Source organism: Lineus longissimus, chromosome 2, assembly GCF_910592395.1.
Source record: "Lineus longissimus chromosome 2, tnLinLong1.2, whole genome shotgun sequence".
Taxonomy (NCBI): domain Eukaryota; kingdom Metazoa; phylum Nemertea; class Pilidiophora; order Heteronemertea; family Lineidae; genus Lineus; species Lineus longissimus.
This window is the reverse complement of record NC_088309.1, coordinates 18208693-18229323: the sequence shown is the minus strand read 5'-3', so window position 1 is coordinate 18229323 and position 20631 is coordinate 18208693. Positions and strand designations below refer to the sequence as shown.

The window sequence follows — 20631 nt, the reverse complement described above, 5'->3', positions numbered from 1 at the left end:
CACCGGCCTTTACGTTTTGATCATTTCCACGTGTGCCGTGGATGACGAAATAACGTCGTGGTCGTCGTACCATCTTTCAGTCGATTCGACTACAACCGCGCACTTTGATTTCGTTGTCTCTGCTTCTCTTGGATCCTGAGATACTCCTACCTCGCATACAAAATATCGCGAGGCGGAGTATATGAAAATCACTGCTTATGTCCGGATGCTGCTTCTGTAGATAGTTGAGTGTCTGGTTTCGGCCGGGGTACCTCCCGTAAACTAATGAGTATATAGTCACGAGGAAAAGAAACAATAGACTCCCTTAGAAGGGGAGGAACGAGGCTGGTCCACTGCGTCTGGAGTGTAAACCAATAGCTCAACTCATATAGATGAAAGAGCGGAGGGCATTTCGATTACATGTACGAACCCTTAGAGGCTCTTAACCTCAAAAACCATTAGGGTGTTTTATTCCTCCACCACAAGGACAACAACGCTATTTCTTTTATTGATGGTTCCCACGATACTGCATTTTATTCGACCACTCCAAGGACAGGAAAGCTACCTCGTTAATGACTATGAGTGGTTCCCACTGACGATATATATACACTCCTTTTTTCGAACACAAGGAAAAGAGAGCTACCTCGTTGATGAATGGTTCCCACGATATACTGATTTTTTATTCGAACACCACAAGGACAAGAAAACTACCTCGTTTATGGATGGTTCCCATGGTGTACTGTTTTTTTATTCAACCACCACCTCGTTTATGGATGGTTCCCATGGTGTACTGTTTTTTTATTCTACCACCACCTCGCTTTTGGATAGTTCCCATGGTGTACTGTTTTTTTATTCTGCCACCACCTCGCTTTTGGATGGTTCCAATGGTGTACTGCTTTTTTATTCAACCACCACAAGGAGAAGAAAGCTGCCTGATTTATTGATGGTTCCCATAATATATTGCTTTTCGATTCTACGACTGCCTCCAAGGAGAGGAAAGCTACTTTGTTTATGGATGGTTCCCATGAAATACTGATTTTTTATTCTACCACCACAAGGAAAAGAAAACTACCTCGTTTATGGATGGTTCCCATGGTGTACTATTTTTTTATTCTACCACCACCTCGTTTATGGATGGTTCCCATGGTGTACTGTTTTTTTATTCTACCACCACCTCGCTTTTGGATGGTTCCCATGGTGTACTGTTTTTTTATTCTACCACCACCGCGTTTTTGGATGGTTCTCATGGTGTACTGCATTTTTATTCAACCACCACAAGGAGAAGAAAGCTACATCTATTGATGGTTCCCATAATATATTGCTTGTTGATTCTACGACTGCCTCCTAGGAGAGAAAAGCTACTTTGTTTATGGGGATGGTTTCCATGATATACTGATTTTTTATTCTACCACCACAAGGAAAGAAAAGCTAGCACGTTTATAGATGGCACCCATGAGATATGACTGACTTTTTATTCTCTTAGACTGATATTACCGCTGCCGTACCTCCCTCGAGAATAGTTCCCATCCTGAGTGACACTCAGTATTTTTCCTCGTACTCCATATGAAGGGAAGGTTTCCCAGCTAACTGCTGCTTGCTTTATCATTATCATCGATTTGTAGAGTTCCGCGTCTAGATATTAGGCTAGCTTGTCGATTGCTTGTTGTTGCTGGCTGTCGATAAGGTAGAACGTTGTTTCTCTGTGGAGTGATAGTAGCAATGGATAATGTGAGTGTCGTGTCGTTGAATGATTATGGGTCGTAACAAGGGAATATTCGTTTCGGCTAAGGTAAGCGACATTTTACTGTAAAGTTGCCGTTTTAGTTTGTGAACCTTGGAAATGAACTCCCAATTAATGCTCATCAGTCACCTATGATAAATGCAACAGTTTCTACACTAAATGATCCCTAACCTACTCAGTTAATCACTCAGTTACATTGCCAAATGTGATACAGCCACTGCAAAGTAGGGGCCCTAACCTACAACTGTTTATCAGTTATTGTACCACTTATGGCCAGCGTGTCAGCTGATAGAAGGACCGTACTGTTGATCAGTTAACACGATATATAAATGTGACAGTTTCTACATCAAAGAATCCCTTTGACATTGTTTGACCTACTGTTGATAGTTGGAACGTCTTGTAAATATGACATCAGCTTATTCAGTAATGGTCAGTGTGGCAGCTGAATAGTAAGACCGTATACTGCAACTCAGTTATATGGGAGGTGGCCTGGTGACAGTTATATAGTGAGATCCGCGGCTCTTAATCGGTTAATACGGTAAATGTGACATATTCTACAGAAAAATCCCTAACCTATAGTGCTACGAGTAAATGGTTAATGTTGAGCCTAATTTCATCTATCCTCGTACCCTCCTGAATAGAATACTGTCAATCAGTTAATGTGGTATATATGCCGAGTGACAGCTTCATTTTCTCAGTTATGGTAAGTGATGGTATATATGCCGAGTGACAGCTTCATTTTCTCAGTTATGGTAAGTGATGGTATATATGTCGAGTGACAGCTTCATTTTCTCAGTTATGATGGTAAGTGATGGTATATATGCCGAGTGACAGCTTCATTTTCTCAGTTATGGTAAGTGATGGTATATATGCCGAGTGACAGCTTCATTTTCTCAGTTATGATGGTAAGTGATGGTATATATGCCGAGTGACAGCTTCATTTTCTCAGTTATGGTAAGTGATGGTATATATGCCGAGTGACAGCTTCATTTTCTCAGTTATGATGGTAAGTGATGGTATATATGCCGAGTGACAGCTTCATTTTCTCAGTTATGGTAAGTGAGACAGCTGAACAGCCTTACCCCTAATCTAATGTTGATCATTTATATGGCAAATGTGACATATTCTACATAGAAAAATCCTTAACCTATAGTGCTACGAGGTAATGGTTAATGTTGAGCCTAATTTCATCTATCCTCGTACCCTCCTGAATAGAATACTGTCAATCAGTTAATGTGGTATATATGCCGAGTGACAGCTTCATTTTCTCAGTTATGGTAAGTGGTGGTATATATGCCGAGTGACAGCTTCTCAGTTATGGTAAGTGATGGTATATATGCCGAGTGACAGCTTCATTTTCTCTGTTATGGTAAGTGAGACAGCTGAACAGCCTTACCCCTAATCTAATGTTGATATATTAAATGTGACAGCAATCTGGTGACTACATAGACTGATCCCTATAATAAACATTGCAAGTGAGTTGGTCCAAGAAAAGTAAAAACAAATTCAGCTATGCATATCTGATTATCCGTCAGAGTGACTTGCAAATAATCTTGTCATCAAAATCGGTTGCCATGGGTTACAGTGATAGATGGAGGGAGTGATATCCGGTATGACCCTCGACAAACAGGAAACATCGCTACCATGCATGTTGCGAACGCAGAGTTCGATACGCAAGATTGAATTTCTTCAAACTATAAGCTTTATTAGATCTGGGTCCGGTTACAAGAAATGTTTTTCACAAACGCTGGCGTTAGCTAACACCAAGTTCACTCACACTCACATGGCTCTAGTGCCATTTAAATAGACTCTGATGAGCTATGCTTTTACTATGGACGATTATATTGGCCTATACCATGCCTCTTGGCAAATATATGTTTTTCATGCAAAATAGCTTCCAGTAGGACCGTGACTTCCCCAAACAGATTCATTGACAAATCATCGACCTGCACTGAATCGACTGCACCACAACATATTAAACAATTGGCCTATAAAAATCAGGAATTTGCAAGCCATGTCAAAAACCACCCCACAACAATGAGAAAATCATTATTAGAGATCAGCAATTAGTGGGGTGCTCTATGGTGGCGATCCTTTTGGTCACCTAAATCCCACGCCAAAGTTGTCCCTTTAACAAATGGAAATGCAACTACAATCGCCCGCTTTAGTTGGAGGGGCAATGACGGATGGCATCTGGTGAATGACACATTGCATAGCTCCCAATATATTCTGTATATCCAGTGGCTCTATATCAATAAGCCGCTGTTATCGACTGCTTTCCGTGCCGGCCAATGACCTCGGTTATCAGTCCAGCACGCGACAAGAGAAACAATCATAAACATTTGAATATGATTACATACTCGTATGTTATGCGACATACTCGTGTGTTTGCGGAAAGATTTTTCGAAAAGAACCATCAGGGATTCCTTATATATTTGGGATTATTCGCCAAGCCCCCTAAACGTCAAAGTGGACGCATATCCCATGTTCGATGTCGTTATCAGGAGGTAAAACAATGAGATAGGCGTTCGCAATGCCGTTTCGGGGGCTTTGCGAAAACTCCCTACTGCCTTACGTATATCAACTAAAAATCGATACCAGGGTCAGTCGTTATGCTCCTCCCTTCGCACATGTTACTCAGCTCGGTCTTAGTGCCGAGTGTTGCCCTATATAGACAGGTGCAGTCGGCGTTTGCGACTTCAACCGACCGCGCTAAGCGGGTATACTGTGCGGAGTTTATGAGTTTTCCCGCGGCGGCAGCGGAAAAAGCCTCATGGTGGTCGGGAGGCCGACCTTCTACGGAAATTAGTCATTTTTCGTCGGATTGCGCGAAGAAAATAGTTGACGAGATCTTTTTGCGCCGCACACTCCGGTGCTCCGATGCAGAAACATACATGTACGCTTCTTATCCGCTTTGAAATATTCGCCAATGTAGCTTGCGTCAGCTCATTACGCATACCATCCACCACGTTGTTTTTATGGGATACATAATTGTATCCACAAGAGTTCGTCCCCAATACAAACATGATATTAGCGTTACGAAATGCTTGCACGAGATGATGAGAAGACTGTTTGCTAACAGCAGGCGAATATCTCGTCAGATCTAAACGACAGTTATTGATTTCTGCCAACTATATACCCCTCTGTGATGATATGAGAATTTAACAGCCGTATCTCCAGTAGGCCGACACAGATATTTTAGTGTTGTCCGTTTTTACTCTTCACGTGGTGCACTTAGTATTGCATCGTGCCCATCTTAACATTATACAACACTTACAAGTGTTCACAGCCACTAAATCTTAACATAGATGCTCATCTCAGTATCATACATCACTTACAAGTGTTCACAGCCCCTAAATGCTCATCTCAGTATCATACATCACTTACAAGTGTTCACAGCAACTAAATGCTCATCTTAGTATCATAAGAAGTAAGGCATGTTGTTTATGTTCCCGATTGAGGAGGATTCGTGGAGGATTTTCGTCTAAAAATAGATTCTAGGCGAGAAATTCAAAAAATAATTCTCAAATGGATGAAAGAGAGCGCTTTAATCAGCGGGAAATTTGTTCCAAATGGATAACAGAGAGCGCTTCAATCAGCGCAGCGGGAAATTCAAATTTTATAGTGACAACAGCCCGTACTACTACAAGCTTGCATCGGTACGATTGATCTCTTTTTGAATATTTGGGGTGGCCTTAAGAAAGGCCTTTTTTGGTCCTTAGAAGGACCTTTTTGTTTTGTTTGCGTGGTTCGGCTGGTCACGGGTGACTCCCGGTGAATCTGCCACATTTTTTTCTCTTTTTTCTTGATTATCTTGTTATCTATTCATTCATGTTCACGTTGTTATTTTCATTATTATCATTATCATTATCATGTTTTGAAGAAAACCACTGAAAAAAAACATTTTCAAACTGCAGCACGCACTGATTCCGTGCGTTCGAGTACTTCCTAAGATGATTCGCATCAGCAGCAAGGTTTCTCGAGGCTACATATGTGGTGGAAAAGTATTTCTGTCAGACCGTGACTCCTCCAATCAGAATTAGTTAAAGGGCATCCTGAGATTCAGGCTTTTTATACTCCTTCGTCATATCGAGAGGGGGAGTATAGATTGAAAACCACTGCTGCCTAAGGATGTTTAAAGGGGCTCGCCGTTCGTTCACATATATTTACTGGAGTACCAGTAGTCCTACGGCAGTGGAGTGTGTCATTTTGATTCAAGAGATGACCATTGAAAACGGGCAGACGGTGAACCTTTACAAAATCACCAACTGCAATAAAGATCTCACCCAAACAGAATATAGGCTAACTGTTGGCCTTAGATTTGCAAGACATATCCAAACCACCTTACAACACTTGCAAATCATTATTAGCGAGAATAAGTATGCTACAGAATGAGGAGTTGCACGGAAGGGAATCCGAGCACTAGTCATCTTGGTTACCTAGATCCCAAACCTAATTTGTCCCTTCAAATCACAGCCGGCACAGTGCGCATCGAATGGATTCCAAGAGAATCGACTCGAACTTTAGAACAAATCCGCCATGTCTCTGACATCATTGGCGCCAAAAACTATTTCTTTTGACCCTGTTGACCTCGATTCTAAAAACTTTTTCAAAAAGGTCATTCAAACGTAAAATCAACTGCAAGCATTATATTTTATATCACTGAGGTATATAAATAGGATATATTGCGAAAAATCTGTACAAATATCGAAATATAAGATTACTTGGAACTATTTCGGCAAATCACTCTGCCACCTGCGCGAACTAGTCACAATTGCGGCGCGTTTTCAATATGGCGACGACTTGAATGGTATTAGAGGGATGTCATCTGGTCATGCATCACCTGGCTCGTTGATAACAGGCAAATAAAATCCCCACGTGAACATGAAAACATTGACGGTGTAGCGCTTAGAGTGTTAGACCGCGGTTCGGCTGGTTGAGGGTTCGACTCCCGGTGAATCTGCCACATTTTTTTTTCTCTTTTTTTTCTCTATTATCCTGTTATCTATTCATTCAGGATAATGTTCATGCTCATCTCAGTATCATACATCACTTACAAGTGTTCACAGCAACTAAATGCTCATCTTAAATATCATACATTACTTACAAGTGTACACAGCCACTAAAGCTTTACATAGATGCTCATCTTAGTATCATAAATCACTTACTATACTCCACAGCTACTAAATCTTTACATATCTTACATCTCATTTCAGCATACATCACTAAATCTTTACTTAGATGCTCATCTCAGAATTATGCATGTACAGCACTTAGTAGAGTACTTACCCTTTACATAATATTCTCATCTTGGCATTATACAACATTACTCTCGTTCACAGCATACGAAAATGACAGTTGCTACAATGACAATCATGACTTGACCACTTCAGCATAGCGGTCGATTGCTTCGCTGGATAATACCATGTTTCCAAGCTATAATTGGCGGCAAGACCAACAATGATTTTTGCAGTGCGCTCGTCTTATTTGCGGTAGGATGTTATGTTGAAAGGAGAATATTTGGCTGAACCATTATAATTACCGTATGCAGTCATTTTCGTCATCCTGATTGTCCTTCATATATAGCTGGTCCGCGCCAAGACCACTGCGTCTGGTGTGTATTATAACCAGTACCATGCTGAGCATACGTCTAATAATCGGACTGATTTCAAGATTGGTTGGGAGCGAGTTGCTAGATATGAGGACTCCATTAATCAAACAGGATATATTGTAGATTAATTTTCCGTTTGCTGCTTTTATCTTAGAATTCATTAAATTTTAAACGCCATTAGAAATGTTTCTGCCATCGTAAACTAGCAGTTTCATACAAATTGCCCGGCCCTCACAGCCTGCGGCATCATACGGCACCTCAGTTAAGTATAGTAGGTAAGTCCTCCTCCGCCTTCTTCTTCTCCAGCTCAAGCACGAATCCCTCTTATCTCTTACACTTTTGTCTTACACGTTACATGTGTCTATTTGTCATTCCATTGCAGCACATCTCCAGTTCCAGGACATTAGGCAGCCACAGCGACAATATCGCCAAGGGACCCTCCAACCTAAGCCTTTCACCCAAATAGTAGCTTCTCGTTAATCAATACCGACGTTACATTTCAGATTGAACTGGCAATCTTGGCGACTGGTGACGTGGAGTAGCAACGTATCGCAGCGATTTGCAAGAGCGTGGGAGTGGAGAGCGTTGCTGTCAAAGAAGAGACAAGTGGCTTTGATTAGCAATGATTGCGTGAGAGCTCGTTACGACATGGATAGTCAGCTGAGAGTTTTTTTGTATCTGATGGAAACCTTCGTGCAAATACGTGGTCTGAGCATAAATGGCCAAGAAGCAGACATTAGTTTGCCCATTTTCGAACCAGAAAATTTACCGGAAGTCAACTAAAAACACAACAGTTTGATTGGATCATTTCTGATGACGACAGAATTTAGCCGATTGGACGAGACGACCGGAAGTCTCCCACAACTGTGCCACAATCCCTGAACGTTGAGAGGATGTATAGATACTAATCAAAGTGACAAAGGGTTTTTTTAACCGAAGGACTTTTGATGGCTTACATTATTCACGGTACCATAAAGTCCTATGACTGTCGAGGGGATTCAGTTCAGCTGCCTTGCCATAAGATAAACCATCATGCCCAACATCCAGGAATATTGCAGACTTGGCATACTTAAACAGCTGGATCTCGTCTTCTTATACATCCAGACGTACAGTATAAATCAATTAATGATGGTGTGTATGTGTTTCGAATGCTAATAGCTAGAATTCCAGTTATCATATAGCCCAAACAGACACGGTTTGAAGCCAGAAACAGAGAATACTTTAATGGATAAAGTCTTGAATTCCATTAGGAAGCAACACTGAATTCATCTAATTTGCTGTTTCGCGTGACCTTTCCGAAGCTAATGGCGTCTTCGATCGTTTTAAGTGGCATAATCCTTCAAATGGCTGCTACGGATTGATAAAACAGAACGTTGAAGGACAGTTTCGTGATTGCTTGAATTCAGATGTTTCTATCGCTATCTCAACACTGACATGGTATACGACAGGCGGAGACAGATTTACCGGATAAACATTTGGCATTTCGCAGGAAGCAATTAAATACTGGATTTGTCTGATTTGTGGCAGTAATGAACGCAAATGGGTGGAACGTTTAAGCTAATAAATCGTATTGATCGGTTTGCTTTTTCGGCTTGCCTTGCGAATCCTTTCCCGGTCGTTTGAAGTGACTGAATTCTTTCATGGATACGCGCCGAGCAATGTCTATGAGTGAGGATGGTACATGGTGATATTCTTCCAGTGGTTTCGGGATACACGTAATAATATTCATTGCCACATTCCAGAAAGCACTAACATCTCCAATCGGTTTTGATGCTAACACAGCCATGAATATTTTGACGCTAACCCATACTGTCTTGTATACAGGATGTGACTAAAGAAACCCACCGTCATTTCAGGATTTGGATTCATCCTCTGTATATTTAGATCTTTGTAGCAAAATAGTTCGACGACAGACTATTTGCTAAATGGAAGGTTCAGCGTTATAACATGTGGTGCATTCTAAACCAAAGACATTATCTGGTAGATGAAAGATATTATTAGAGTACCAGTATTAAAGGGCATCTTGGGGACGTTAGAGTTTGAGGACTTTATTCTTAATGTGATAGCATATATATATATATATATATAGTATTACTATTAGTCTGATGAAATGAATGACAACAATCGCAAGGTACAGCATTATGCTGGCCTGGTGCAGGTCTCCACTAGTATCTTCATCCTTGGGGACGCCATGGCCATGACCATCTTAGAAGCCTGGGGACACGCGACAGGCATCGCCTACCTCTGCGCAGCCAGCTCCTTGGTCTGCGGGGCAATTGGACTGAAATGCAGCAAGACTCCTACGTTGCGATTCAGACAATGTAGCCACGCACTCTCTTTTATCAATATCGGAACTTTTTATGGTTTTGGTATGGTAATGTTAGGGACATTTGGGTTTTTGCTAGATCATAAACGCCGTTATCCGTTGACATTATTACTCGCGCATATGGCATATACGTTATTCGGCCTGGTCAATATATGTTGCGCGATGATGCAAGCAAAATCTGTTGGTCTGAAGCCATTATTTTGCCAGAACTATCCGCGGAGGTATGATGCTTACGAGGTGAGCGCACCTCCGCCTAGCGTAGAGAACCATCATGACGGCCGTTTCTGTATGTGTCATCTCTCGGCTCATCCGTCTGATCTCACTGTTCAGGATTACCCCACCCAACTCCAGGTGATGCTTCCAGTCAGCCCGGACGGGACTGTCTACCTAGACGCACCACTCACCAGCGTCGACGTCATTGCTTTTGACCGGCGACCGGCCTCCACGCCCCCTCCTCCATACGATGAGATAGTCGCAAACCAGACCGTGCACAACACCACCGATCCTCCCCCTGCCTACTCGGACATTGCGAGCCATGATGAACACGCACATGAAATCGAAAGCGACGGAGGAGAGGATGAATTAGAGGCTAGGCTGCCACTGAATCCCCAGCAGCACTTAATACATAACGACAACAACAATACGAACCAGTTACGGAATTCCTGCGAGGACACCGAATGTGCCGATACCCCTCTTGTGGACAATCAGGACAATGGTCACGAGATCAGTGACAGTAACAATAATAGTGACGTTATCAATATGACAGTCAGATAATGGCAAACTTAGAAGAAAAAAAAGTATTAAACGTTGTATTTTGCAGAATGAAATTATCTGTACCTTATGTACTAGTCTATTCAGTGAAGCTTTTAGCATTTTTGAGTCTTGGCCTTTTCCTCTAAAGGGGACATGACGAGGAAAAAAATGTTTTCGGCGTCACTCTCAGAAAACTGGGCTACTCAGGTCAGAACGAAACTCAATTTCGTTTAGAACACAAAACTGGTCGATCTCATGAGGCCGGCACCTCATACATTTCTTCTCTAATTAGAATGTAGAACAGTGCCTGGCCCACTTTGATTACGTCTCTCTAAGAAGTAGGCTAGAGGTTTTAGAGCTTTTGATAAACCTTTTAAATGGTTTTTCGGTCAACACAAATATCCACCCGTAGAGGAGAGTAAAATCCTCAGAGGTTCCTCGGAATCTCAAAAACCATTAAGGGTTTCAATCTTGACCCTAGAGACGCTAATTTCGTTCCTTTTTTAATTCCGGCACTGTGCGAGTTTGTAGGGGGTTTGCATTTCAGCACTCTCCAAAGCAGACATAGTCTTCAAGCATACTCTCTCTGCCTGTAATAGCTTCCATGTTGTATAAGCCACTGTACATAGATAGCGATCGCGCATTACGGCCAAAGCCACAGATTCTTTCTCACTTGGGAGATAAAATTACCAAGACATGATGTCGTTTACAATAAAACACGTTCAACCTCAAGTGTTCTGATGTATCATTTTAACCCTGTCACAGCTAGTCTTTGGTGGGACGAGACGCCCTGAAAATCTTATAATAGTGAAATGACCTGTAGTCGACGCCATTCGGAGGCAATGGTGGCTATTTCAAGCAGTGACGGATCGACGTCATCAATATAAATAAAGGGGCGGTGGCCATCATCTCTGCTGCTGTGTGTGCACCGTTTGAGGTAGCTGTCCCTATTTTACGATGAAGTGGTACTATCTCCCTCAAGAGCGTCTGAATATATAAAGTTAGATGGAGCGCGCCGAGAGACACCAGGTTGTGACCCTGTCTCGATTGTGTCTTGCTAGCTTGCTAGCCCCCTCGATATCCTGATTGATGCCCTATACTCTGTCTCAGGGATGAGAAAATGGATTAACCCGGGATATTGAACCGAGACTAAACGGCCTACGAGTCGCCGAGGTAATGGAGATGATGAACCGCCTTCCACCACTGCCAAGGGCCTGCATGCTCTGCTAACACCCCTCTGCTCTCCAAACCAAAAGTTAGCCATCAGATTGGCAGTGCACGTCCAGTCCCCTTGCCGCCGTACCCTAAAGTCCGGACTCAGTGACAGGCAAGGTCTTGTCGCCTGAAGAAAGACTATCAGGATGACGAAATGGACTGCATATGACTCTACCCGACCCATATCACATCCATGCTGTGTTTACCCGGTATAACCATTTCAAGTACATGTAGGTTGTGACACTGCCCTAGTTAGTTTGAGAGCTGCCGGTTGTTTAATACATCTATACTCGGGTAATTTATTCCTCACTAATCGAATTTATCGGCCTTCGTGAGGCAATACAACCTACTTATCCTACGAATCGGTTAACCTACCAAAGTCCTACATTACAAGCAGTTTGATGTGACTTGTATAGCCATTTTGACCAGCAGCCTTTGTCGTCGGGACCGGGTCGGGTGTAATAACGAACCCGCGTATCAGTTGCTGTCAAACGTGGTTTCCAGGTAAGTACATCACGTACATTATTGTCTTCGTTGGCCATGGACACTGTCTCAAAACTATCGGTACCTTTGACCCGCAATGTATTGACATTGCTCAGCTTCCAGACAACGTGCGTCAATATGCGCCGTGGCTGCGGAGGCAATACCGCTGGAAGTTCAGTATGGGCACGGTGGGGGAAACATAACCGGATGTTCTACGCTGCTTGTTGGCCTACCAGTTGTGCACCGTTGAATTGAATAAAAGAGGCAATAGATTGTGACTTTGTCTCTGTTTGTCTTCGGGCTATGGTGGCAACAGCAAACTTCAGTTTTTGTTGCGTCGATGACACAGCAGTAAGAATGATCACTTGGCGTATCCAAGTGCGGACAGCTGTCCTGATATTTGGCATGAGCATATTCCATCGTGGGGGACGATAATAATGCTATCATTTTCGCTCTACTATCGATTAGAGCAGTTTTCCGCTTCACAAGTCCGTCTTACCTACTTTGTACGCTTATCAATTGCCATGGTAACGACGGTTCGCACTTAAACCACAGGTGTATGTGGATCAATGCTGTCGTCATGACCGCGCCATTGCAGCGGTGGGTGTTGCCCGTATACACTGACTGTGTGGTGAACAGTGATTGGCATAAGTCAAGCAGGAATTTAAACGCGCATACCAAAGCTAAGGTAGGCTATTTTTATCAGGATATTGCACATGAAATTTGGTTCTGGCGGGCGGGGGGGATTACCGCACCTCAGGTCAAGACCAGCCTGGTGGTCCACATCCCAGCTTTGTATGCGAAGACGAGTCTTCCGATATCTGAAGAGCTGAGCATGGTAGAGGAGTGTTAACAGTAATTAGATATGGATGTGCACTGTGTGTCCGTAAACGGTAGACTCCGATGCAGTCCACTTCGTCATCCTGATCTTCCTTCCTATACCGGGCGACAAGACGAGGCCGGTCCACTGCGTCCGGAGTGTAGTAAACGGACGTTGTCAGTGAACATGACATTTTTCCCACTAATCTACCCCATCAACAGAGCCTGGAAGCGGAAGTGCCCATGATCTGATTTACCAGATGGGTTCAACGACCACTGATGACCATGCTGAAAGGCAATTTTTCCCTTTTGGTAATTCATGACTTTCCAGGGCAGGAGGCATATTTGTCCAGGCGTCAAATTTTGCTTGAGATGCAGAGTAATCGCAATTGGGATCTACAAATCTGAGCGTTGAAACTGTCCTGATTAAATAAAGAGATCAAATTCAATGGTTGATATGAATAAAGACTACCAAATACTTTTACTCCAGTTTTGTACAGAAAGCCCTAGTGTAAATGTACATGGAGATTTAGATAAAAGCATTTGCTAGTCTTTATTCATATCACCCAATAACTGCCCAATTCCGGACCGATACCATGATCCCAGCTATAACAAAATGATGAAAGTAATCTCCCGGGGCGATCTCATTCCATTCGCTCGGTATGCCTATACGTCCTTGATAGAAAGGTGTGAAAAACTGGAATTATTGTCAATCTCTCATGCAGGCTCTTGCGACAAACTCTTATGAAGAGGCGTGGAAAACACTCCGGACGCATTGGATCGGCCACGAATAGGATAGTCTGTCATGCAGTGGCAGGTAGTGCCACCCGTGGTGCTCAAACGAATAGGATGAATAATGGACTGCCCGCTCGGGAGTGTAGTTTCAGGGATGGTACCCTGTTTCAACTCCTACCGACTATGTTGCTGCGTCCGGAGTGTCTGGAAGCTGAGTAATTTCAATACATTGAGGGTCAAGATGTCCGAGCCGTGACCGCCAGACGACTTTATTGCATACGTCTTATGCTCAGGTCCCATTTGGAATTAAAAATACTTGATTCTGTAATTCAACCTCGGTTCTGATGTCGGATGAGGAGGCGGACGGTATGTGCAACCTCTCCGTCCGAAGATGTGCCCCGGGTCAAACTATTCTTATACGCCTTTAACCTCGGACTTATTGAAAGTTATGGGTGTCTATACAAACATACAATAATCCGTCAACACATACATGGGAGGACACTTTTCTGCTACACCGGCTGGCGGGTTACTGTAGGGGTTTCCTGCCCGTATAAGTGTTCTTCTGAAATGCGAATGTGGGAAGGCATCGGCCTGACAGGGACCAGAATAGCAAGACCACACTGTGAAAAAAATTGGGGAAGGGTATGTTTTCTTGAGAGGCGCGGAATAAATATCAAATTGTATTGTACCATGATACCTTGTAGCATGTGTGTAACTACATATATATCATATTTTGGCTTTTTTCAGGTTACAGCCAATGTTGATCCGTGACACCATCAGCTGCTGCTAGTTGAAGCACATGCAGTACTTCGTAGCCCCGTTGAATGCTACATGTCGCTCACTGTTGATCATGGTTAATCCGTCGGCGACGCAAGGAGAGGACGGACATAAGTTCACGCGGTCCCAAACCGACAGATTGGTACATTTCGTCGCCGCGACAGTGCAAATTCCAGTGTCCCTTTCAATAATAATCAATGCAATATGCATGGTTGTCTACAACTTCTTCCTGGCCAATGTCGCCGCGGGATTCTGGTGCCCCGTTTTCTTCATCGTCTCAAGTGTCCTTGGGATCTTATTCACTATTTTCCCGCAGCCAAATCTCCGTCAACTCAGCCTCCTGAGTTGTCTCATGAACATGACCATATTCTACATGGTTGTGATACTGATAGGAATGATAGGCGCGGCGGCGGATGATGATGTGCCTAAAAACAAAATTAGGATTGTGCCTCATATTATGAACATCGTCTTGGGATTAATTGGCTTTATGGCATCTTTTATACAAGCCACGACAGTCGGATGGAAGAAAAAAGAAAACCGACACAGTGTTGAGACAACTCAGACTCTTGAATTGGTCACATTGGGTGACAATTCATCACAATGTCGTGGACCCCACACAAGTCTCCATGTGCCTGAAGGCCATACCGCTGCCCGCCCAATCACTCCACGCTCCCCCGTGCTAGGCTCATCATTTCGTCAAGTCGGTTTGCCAATCCCACCGTCCACTCCTCATGAAGACAGGGCTTCGCTCTCAGGACGAACAGAGGACTTCAGACAACTTTATGAGGATTATTACAATGGGAATAACCATAGTGGTAGACTAAGAAACGTGGAGAGTCTTGATATACTGACCTGATGATATCCGTCCCGACCTCCCATGGCCAGAACACACAAAAACTATTTCAGTGAAAATTTTCGAAAATCTGTGTATTGCGATTTTCCGATTATATTTTGCCTTGTATTCTTGTGCATTTCCGATGCATTAATATATGTTATTTGTAAGAACAAAATCCATTAAACAAATAAAAAATGTATCTCAGTCCTGGCGTGTTATCTGGTTATAGGCATCATCTCAAAATTGCTTGATGCCTTCAGCTCACTCCGAATCCCCCTTGTGACGAAAACGACTCATGCCTGCATCAACGCTTTATTTTGATGATGCAAGAAGTTTTTTAAAAGACTGACCTCTCCCTTCTCGCAGATAAAGAAAACGGCAGCTTTGTGGCAAAAAGCAATTTTGAGATGAGAGCACTTGGAGACGAGTGTGACACAAAATGCCATGTTTAGGAGTGTTGGAGGAAATACCAACAAGACATGGACCTTTAAATCACCAATGAACGTTGCGACATCCTTTAGAATGCGACGCCACAATCACGACCTGTCATCAAAGGTTGCAGGTAATGAGGAGGACATACACCACTGCAACCTGGACTCATCATCCTGATCGTACTCCCCCGGGCGACAAGATGAGGCCGATCCACTGCGTGGAGTGTACTGCAACCGTGCGGGGTACACGGCCCGAAGTTCACTGTTTTAGACTCGCAACCCACCACATCATTGAAAACCAGAGTCAGTCGTATGCTCCTGCCGCGCGTTGCCCAGAAGTTCAGGATGAACCCACCACGGACCCCACCGACGGTTTCAACCTCGCAATACTTGTGACATCATCGCGATGTTGGACTTGTCACCATGTTGTGTCACATGGACTACGACCTGTATTTCTTAGAGAAATGACTCCATGGTCAACAAATGTGAATTGTGCACACGGACATGTTGATTTGTACCAGAGTAAGACTCCTATGCAGTCCATTTCGTCATCCGGCGATAAACGTTAATCCTAAAGTTTCCACACGGATAATACGCACAACGCCAGCGTGACGGGCAGGTCACCAAATCATGTAGGGACATGTAGCCGATACGTATGTAATGTACGTGTCGTCGAGGGTATGACATCAGGAGTATGAACTCATTACTATTTGCTTAGCATCATGAATAACAGAATAGTCAAGAAAGACAGGACAAATTTCGGACAAAAAAGTAATTTGACACAACTATGCCTATGACTGATGCTCTCAGACATTCGAGGAAGGGCAGGACAACGTTCTATCAAAAAAGCAATTGTCACAACAGGCCCCAGCAGATACAGTCTAAGTCTATATGGTCAAAACATGGCGTGAATTTCTATCCAAGAGAGGAATTGGCACAGCAAGGCTCATGACAGATACTATCTGAGTCGTTCTACGAAGGACAGGTCAATCTTCCATCAAAGAAATAAATTGTCACAACCAGACTTATCACAGTCCTCGTCTGTCAAGGAAAGACGAGACAAAGTTACCTGTTCCAGACTAGGGCAAGATTCTAGGGAAGTATTCGACTTGTCACAACCGGCTTATGACAGACGCTTTCCAAGATACTCAAGGAAAGACAGGACAAAGTTATATCTAAGAACAAAGGTATTGTTGTCAAAAATCAGGCTTATGATAAAAACTAAGGCGGGACATAATTAGCTCAAAGGAAGTCACTGTCACAACCAGTCTTATGGCAGACACCATCCAAGTCGTTTGAGGAAAGACAAGACAAATTTCTATCAATGAACGAAATGGACAGGACAAAATGCTATCAATAAAAGTATTTGTCACAATTAGGCTTTCGACTGATAACGTCCAAGTCGTTTGAGGAAAGACAGGACATATTTCTGTCTGAAGCGGAATTATCACAACCAGGCTTATTACAGATACTTTCCAAATTGTTAGAGAAAAAAGGACAAAGTTCTACTTCACAATTGAATTGTAGATCCAAGCTTCTTACAATTAATGTCCCAGATTCAAGGAAGGACATAACTAGGTTCTATAAAAGAATGGAATTGTCACAACCAGGCCAGAGACAGAATTCTTCCAATTGGATGAAGAACGAAAAGACTAAGCTCTGTAAATAAAGTGATTGTTATAACAAGTTTCGTGGCAGATAGTTCCATGGCCAGTCAGTCGAGGAAGGACAGGACTCTACAGAAAAGGATTTGTCACAACCAGGGTCTGATCAAAGAGAGGCCTATACAGTCAGATCCATTCTGAACTTCTCCAAGTGATTCAATATTGATGACATCGAGGGACATGACGAGTTGGTTGAGGAAAGACACACACTGATTCAGAGACCACCTAACTACCGTTATAAGCCACAACGTAATGTAAATGTAACACAACGTAATGTAAATGTAACACAACGTAATGTAAATGTAACACAACGTAATGTAAATGTAACACACCGCTGGAGATTGTGATGCGCTGGATTAAAACTAAAGGAAAGACATACACCTTATGACTAGTGATTATTATATTATTACCAAGAATTTATAAAGTTTGGTCTATTAATTCTTGTTAATACAATGTACTTCCATTTTCAGTTGAATCAACACATCTGAATCATTATCTTAAAATGTACAACATCTATAATCGATAACATGACAATATCTTACCCAACATACACATACTGATACAAAGGTACATTTGTATTTTAAAGGGGTAGGCCGCTTGTAATTACTGGTGGTCCAGGAAAATAGAAATGCAGTTAAACACAATGCAGTTGTGCAGTTAATACACAAACAAATTTGCTGAAATTTGTTTTTACAGTATTTGTTTACCTGTCTACACAACAGCCAGGCTGGAACTTATATTTAGTGTGCATTCACGCAATAAGAAATATTCAAATTCAATTACAAATTTCAAATTTTTAACGAACGGCGTAGGCCTTTAACTTGGAGAGCAGCCTTTACACTGTACTTTATCTGGTGGGCTGTCATTTCATTCAGAGAAAGCTTAGCGGAGGACATGGTTATTTCTCTTACAACCGTTTGTCAGGAAATGTACAATTTTCTATTCAAGGCTCGTCAACCAATAGAGATTTGCAGCGCCCTCTTGATAACGCAACTGACCCGACAGACCATTGCTCAATTTATCAAGTAGAAGCACTCCCCTTCAGGGCTGCTGATTTTTAACCCAGAAGGACAACCCAAAGATCAGATGCACATGTATCGCCAACAAATGTCTACAGTTCTAATACTGTAGATGACCCTTATTCCCCCAAGGAAATTCATCCTAAAAGCACATTCCTGAAGTCCAAGGTAAAAAACCCACTAAGACGCACCACCCTAGGATTTGGCACGGAGCTCCGGCATCATGTGAGTCTAATATGGGACTCCTAGTGTCTAAATGTCTCTTTTGATAGCTCAATTTTTTCATTTCAATTTCTCAGTTTTTCTTGTACTCTATTCTTTCGACTTTGACGTCGTCGCCAATCAGCTGGTAGACGTAGGCAACGACATTTGATGATTGGATATCAAGCAGCACAAATGATGGGTTAACCTCACTGGAAAAGAGAACAATTATAGGTTACACGAAGACATCTTATTCAGGTACTGAACTTCGAGACTGCTTTTGTTGTGAGAAATGACCTTATTCAATTATGTTCAATACTTACTCAAACTTCTCACCTGCTAGGCCTAATCGACTACATAGACAAGAAGACATTGTTATTGTTTACTGTCTGTAACTGCAAGGTGATTTGACCAAAAAGTCACCATTGCCGTGTCCGCAATTAGGAGTAGAGAAGTGTCCGCTCTAAAGAGGTTTTAACTATAGAAAATGGTTCAGAACAAATCGGCACTGAATGGACCTGTCTGTAATGCAAAGGTGCCCACCTGGTAGAGGTGTCTACTGTATTATGGTTTATGATTTAGCTGTTAGAACATTAAAGTTTAGCAGTTGTTTGCAAATATGAAGTGATGGCCAATTACATGTCAGGGAGGTCGGCTTTGGTTGGTAGTTAGGAGTACCCGAAAATCATATACACACCTATCAAGTGCATTATACGCTCCTGTTGCTGACCCCGGGTTGATGTAAAACTTGTTCTCATGTTCATAAGCCTCAAACTTTTGTGTGTGTCCGGAAATAAGGATATCAACGTCTAGTTGTCGCTGTAAAACTGCCAAGCTTTCTGTGTCGCCCCAGGGCACCATCTGGTGGCCATGGCACAAACCAATGCGGAATTGGCCGACTGTGACAACTTTTTGTTCTGGATAGTTTATGTTCTGTGAAATAGAGAAAACAAAACATAGCATGATTTAGGATAATATAGAAACAATTCCACAAACTCTAGCAAACAAGTCCGAACTTGAGAATTTGAATGACTGTGGTGATTCCAAAAAAGTATTCAAGCCCAAGGCAAAATATAGGCACTTCAGCTATCTCAATAAATTGTGTAAGTTGCGAGGTGTAATGGTCGTGATAGTGGATCGTCCCTTAGTTGTAGGGACCCAAAATGATCTACAATTGACAGGTTTTAGGAAGGCTTTAGGATTTCAAGTTCTAGCCAAAATGGTGGTGCTTAGGTCAACCCTTAAAATAGCGATGCTCTACTGACTGTACTACTTAACTGAACTTCTCGGCCCTCACCTCGTCAAAGTCTCCTCTTACTACATGGACATCACTGGCTAACGTCTTCAGGTAATCAAAGGACTCCTTGGTACATAGGTTACCAGTGCACAGAATATGCTGGATCTTTCCTGGCACGAGCAACTTCTTAAACTTGGCCGGCATGCCATTGCACCGGTGGGGAATGTGAAGATCTCCTAAGACTAAGACGAGCTGGAACAAAAATTGACAAGTAAAACAGACGGTTTGCGAAAATATTGGGACGATGAAAATCATGACGAATTCATATTGGTAACAATTTGCTAAGAACTGTCTAATCAAGCTTAAATGAATAGTAAAACATCAAACAAAATAACTGAATACGGGCAAACCCATGTCAAATTGCATTGAATGTTATGTCATGTGTTCTTTTTTTGGGACATCCTCTGTAGTCTGTATTTTCAAAAGGAAATTATGACACAAGAATGGATATTCTCGGTCTAGCCCACATGGATCCTCATCGAAATATCGGTTTCGATGTTTGCCCAGTTATGTTCTAATTCGAGCAACTTATTGAAGAAGTGATTTGATGACTGAAGTAAGAATCATAGCCTAAAACGTCGCCCTAATTGCAAAATTTGTGGGAGGCTCCTCACCATTTTGGTTTTTTGCTTCCGCTTTCGTCACGGAAATTGCCGAGGCTTCCCGAAGTAAAAGAAACGTTCGGGAAATTTCCGAATTGGGAAACATTTCGGTAATTTGGTAACACCTTCGTGAGTTTTACCAA

At 42.5% G+C, this 20631-nt stretch overlaps 1 protein-coding gene and 2 long non-coding RNA genes across 3 annotated transcripts; 2 read left to right on the top strand and 1 right to left on the bottom strand.

Moving 5' to 3' along the window:
- The first annotated feature begins 1494 nt into the window (after window positions 1–1494).
- On the top strand, window positions 1495–11142 carry LOC135482709 (uncharacterized). The gene is made up of 2 exons (XR_010446265.1): window positions 1495–1768; window positions 7835–11142. It is a non-coding gene; the product is annotated as an uncharacterized LOC135482709 (long non-coding RNA).
- Window positions 11143–12678: 1536 nt separating this feature from the next.
- Window positions 12679–15473, top strand: LOC135482710 (uncharacterized). Its single transcript, XR_010446266.1, has 2 exons — window positions 12679–12796; window positions 14410–15473. It is a non-coding gene; the product is annotated as an uncharacterized LOC135482710 (long non-coding RNA).
- Window positions 15474–17487: 2014 nt separating this feature from the next.
- LOC135483717 (vacuolar protein sorting-associated protein 29) lies at window positions 17488–20521 on the bottom strand. Its single transcript, XM_064764718.1, has 4 exons — window positions 20501–20521; window positions 19887–20078; window positions 19287–19522; window positions 17488–18801 (listed from the first exon to the last, which is right to left on the bottom strand). The coding sequence occupies exons 1-4, from the start codon at window positions 20501–20503 to the stop codon at window positions 18684–18686; spliced, it is 549 nt and encodes a 182-aa protein (XP_064620788.1). The 5' UTR covers window positions 20504–20521; the 3' UTR covers window positions 17488–18683.
- Between the last annotated feature and the right edge of the window lie 110 nt (window positions 20522–20631).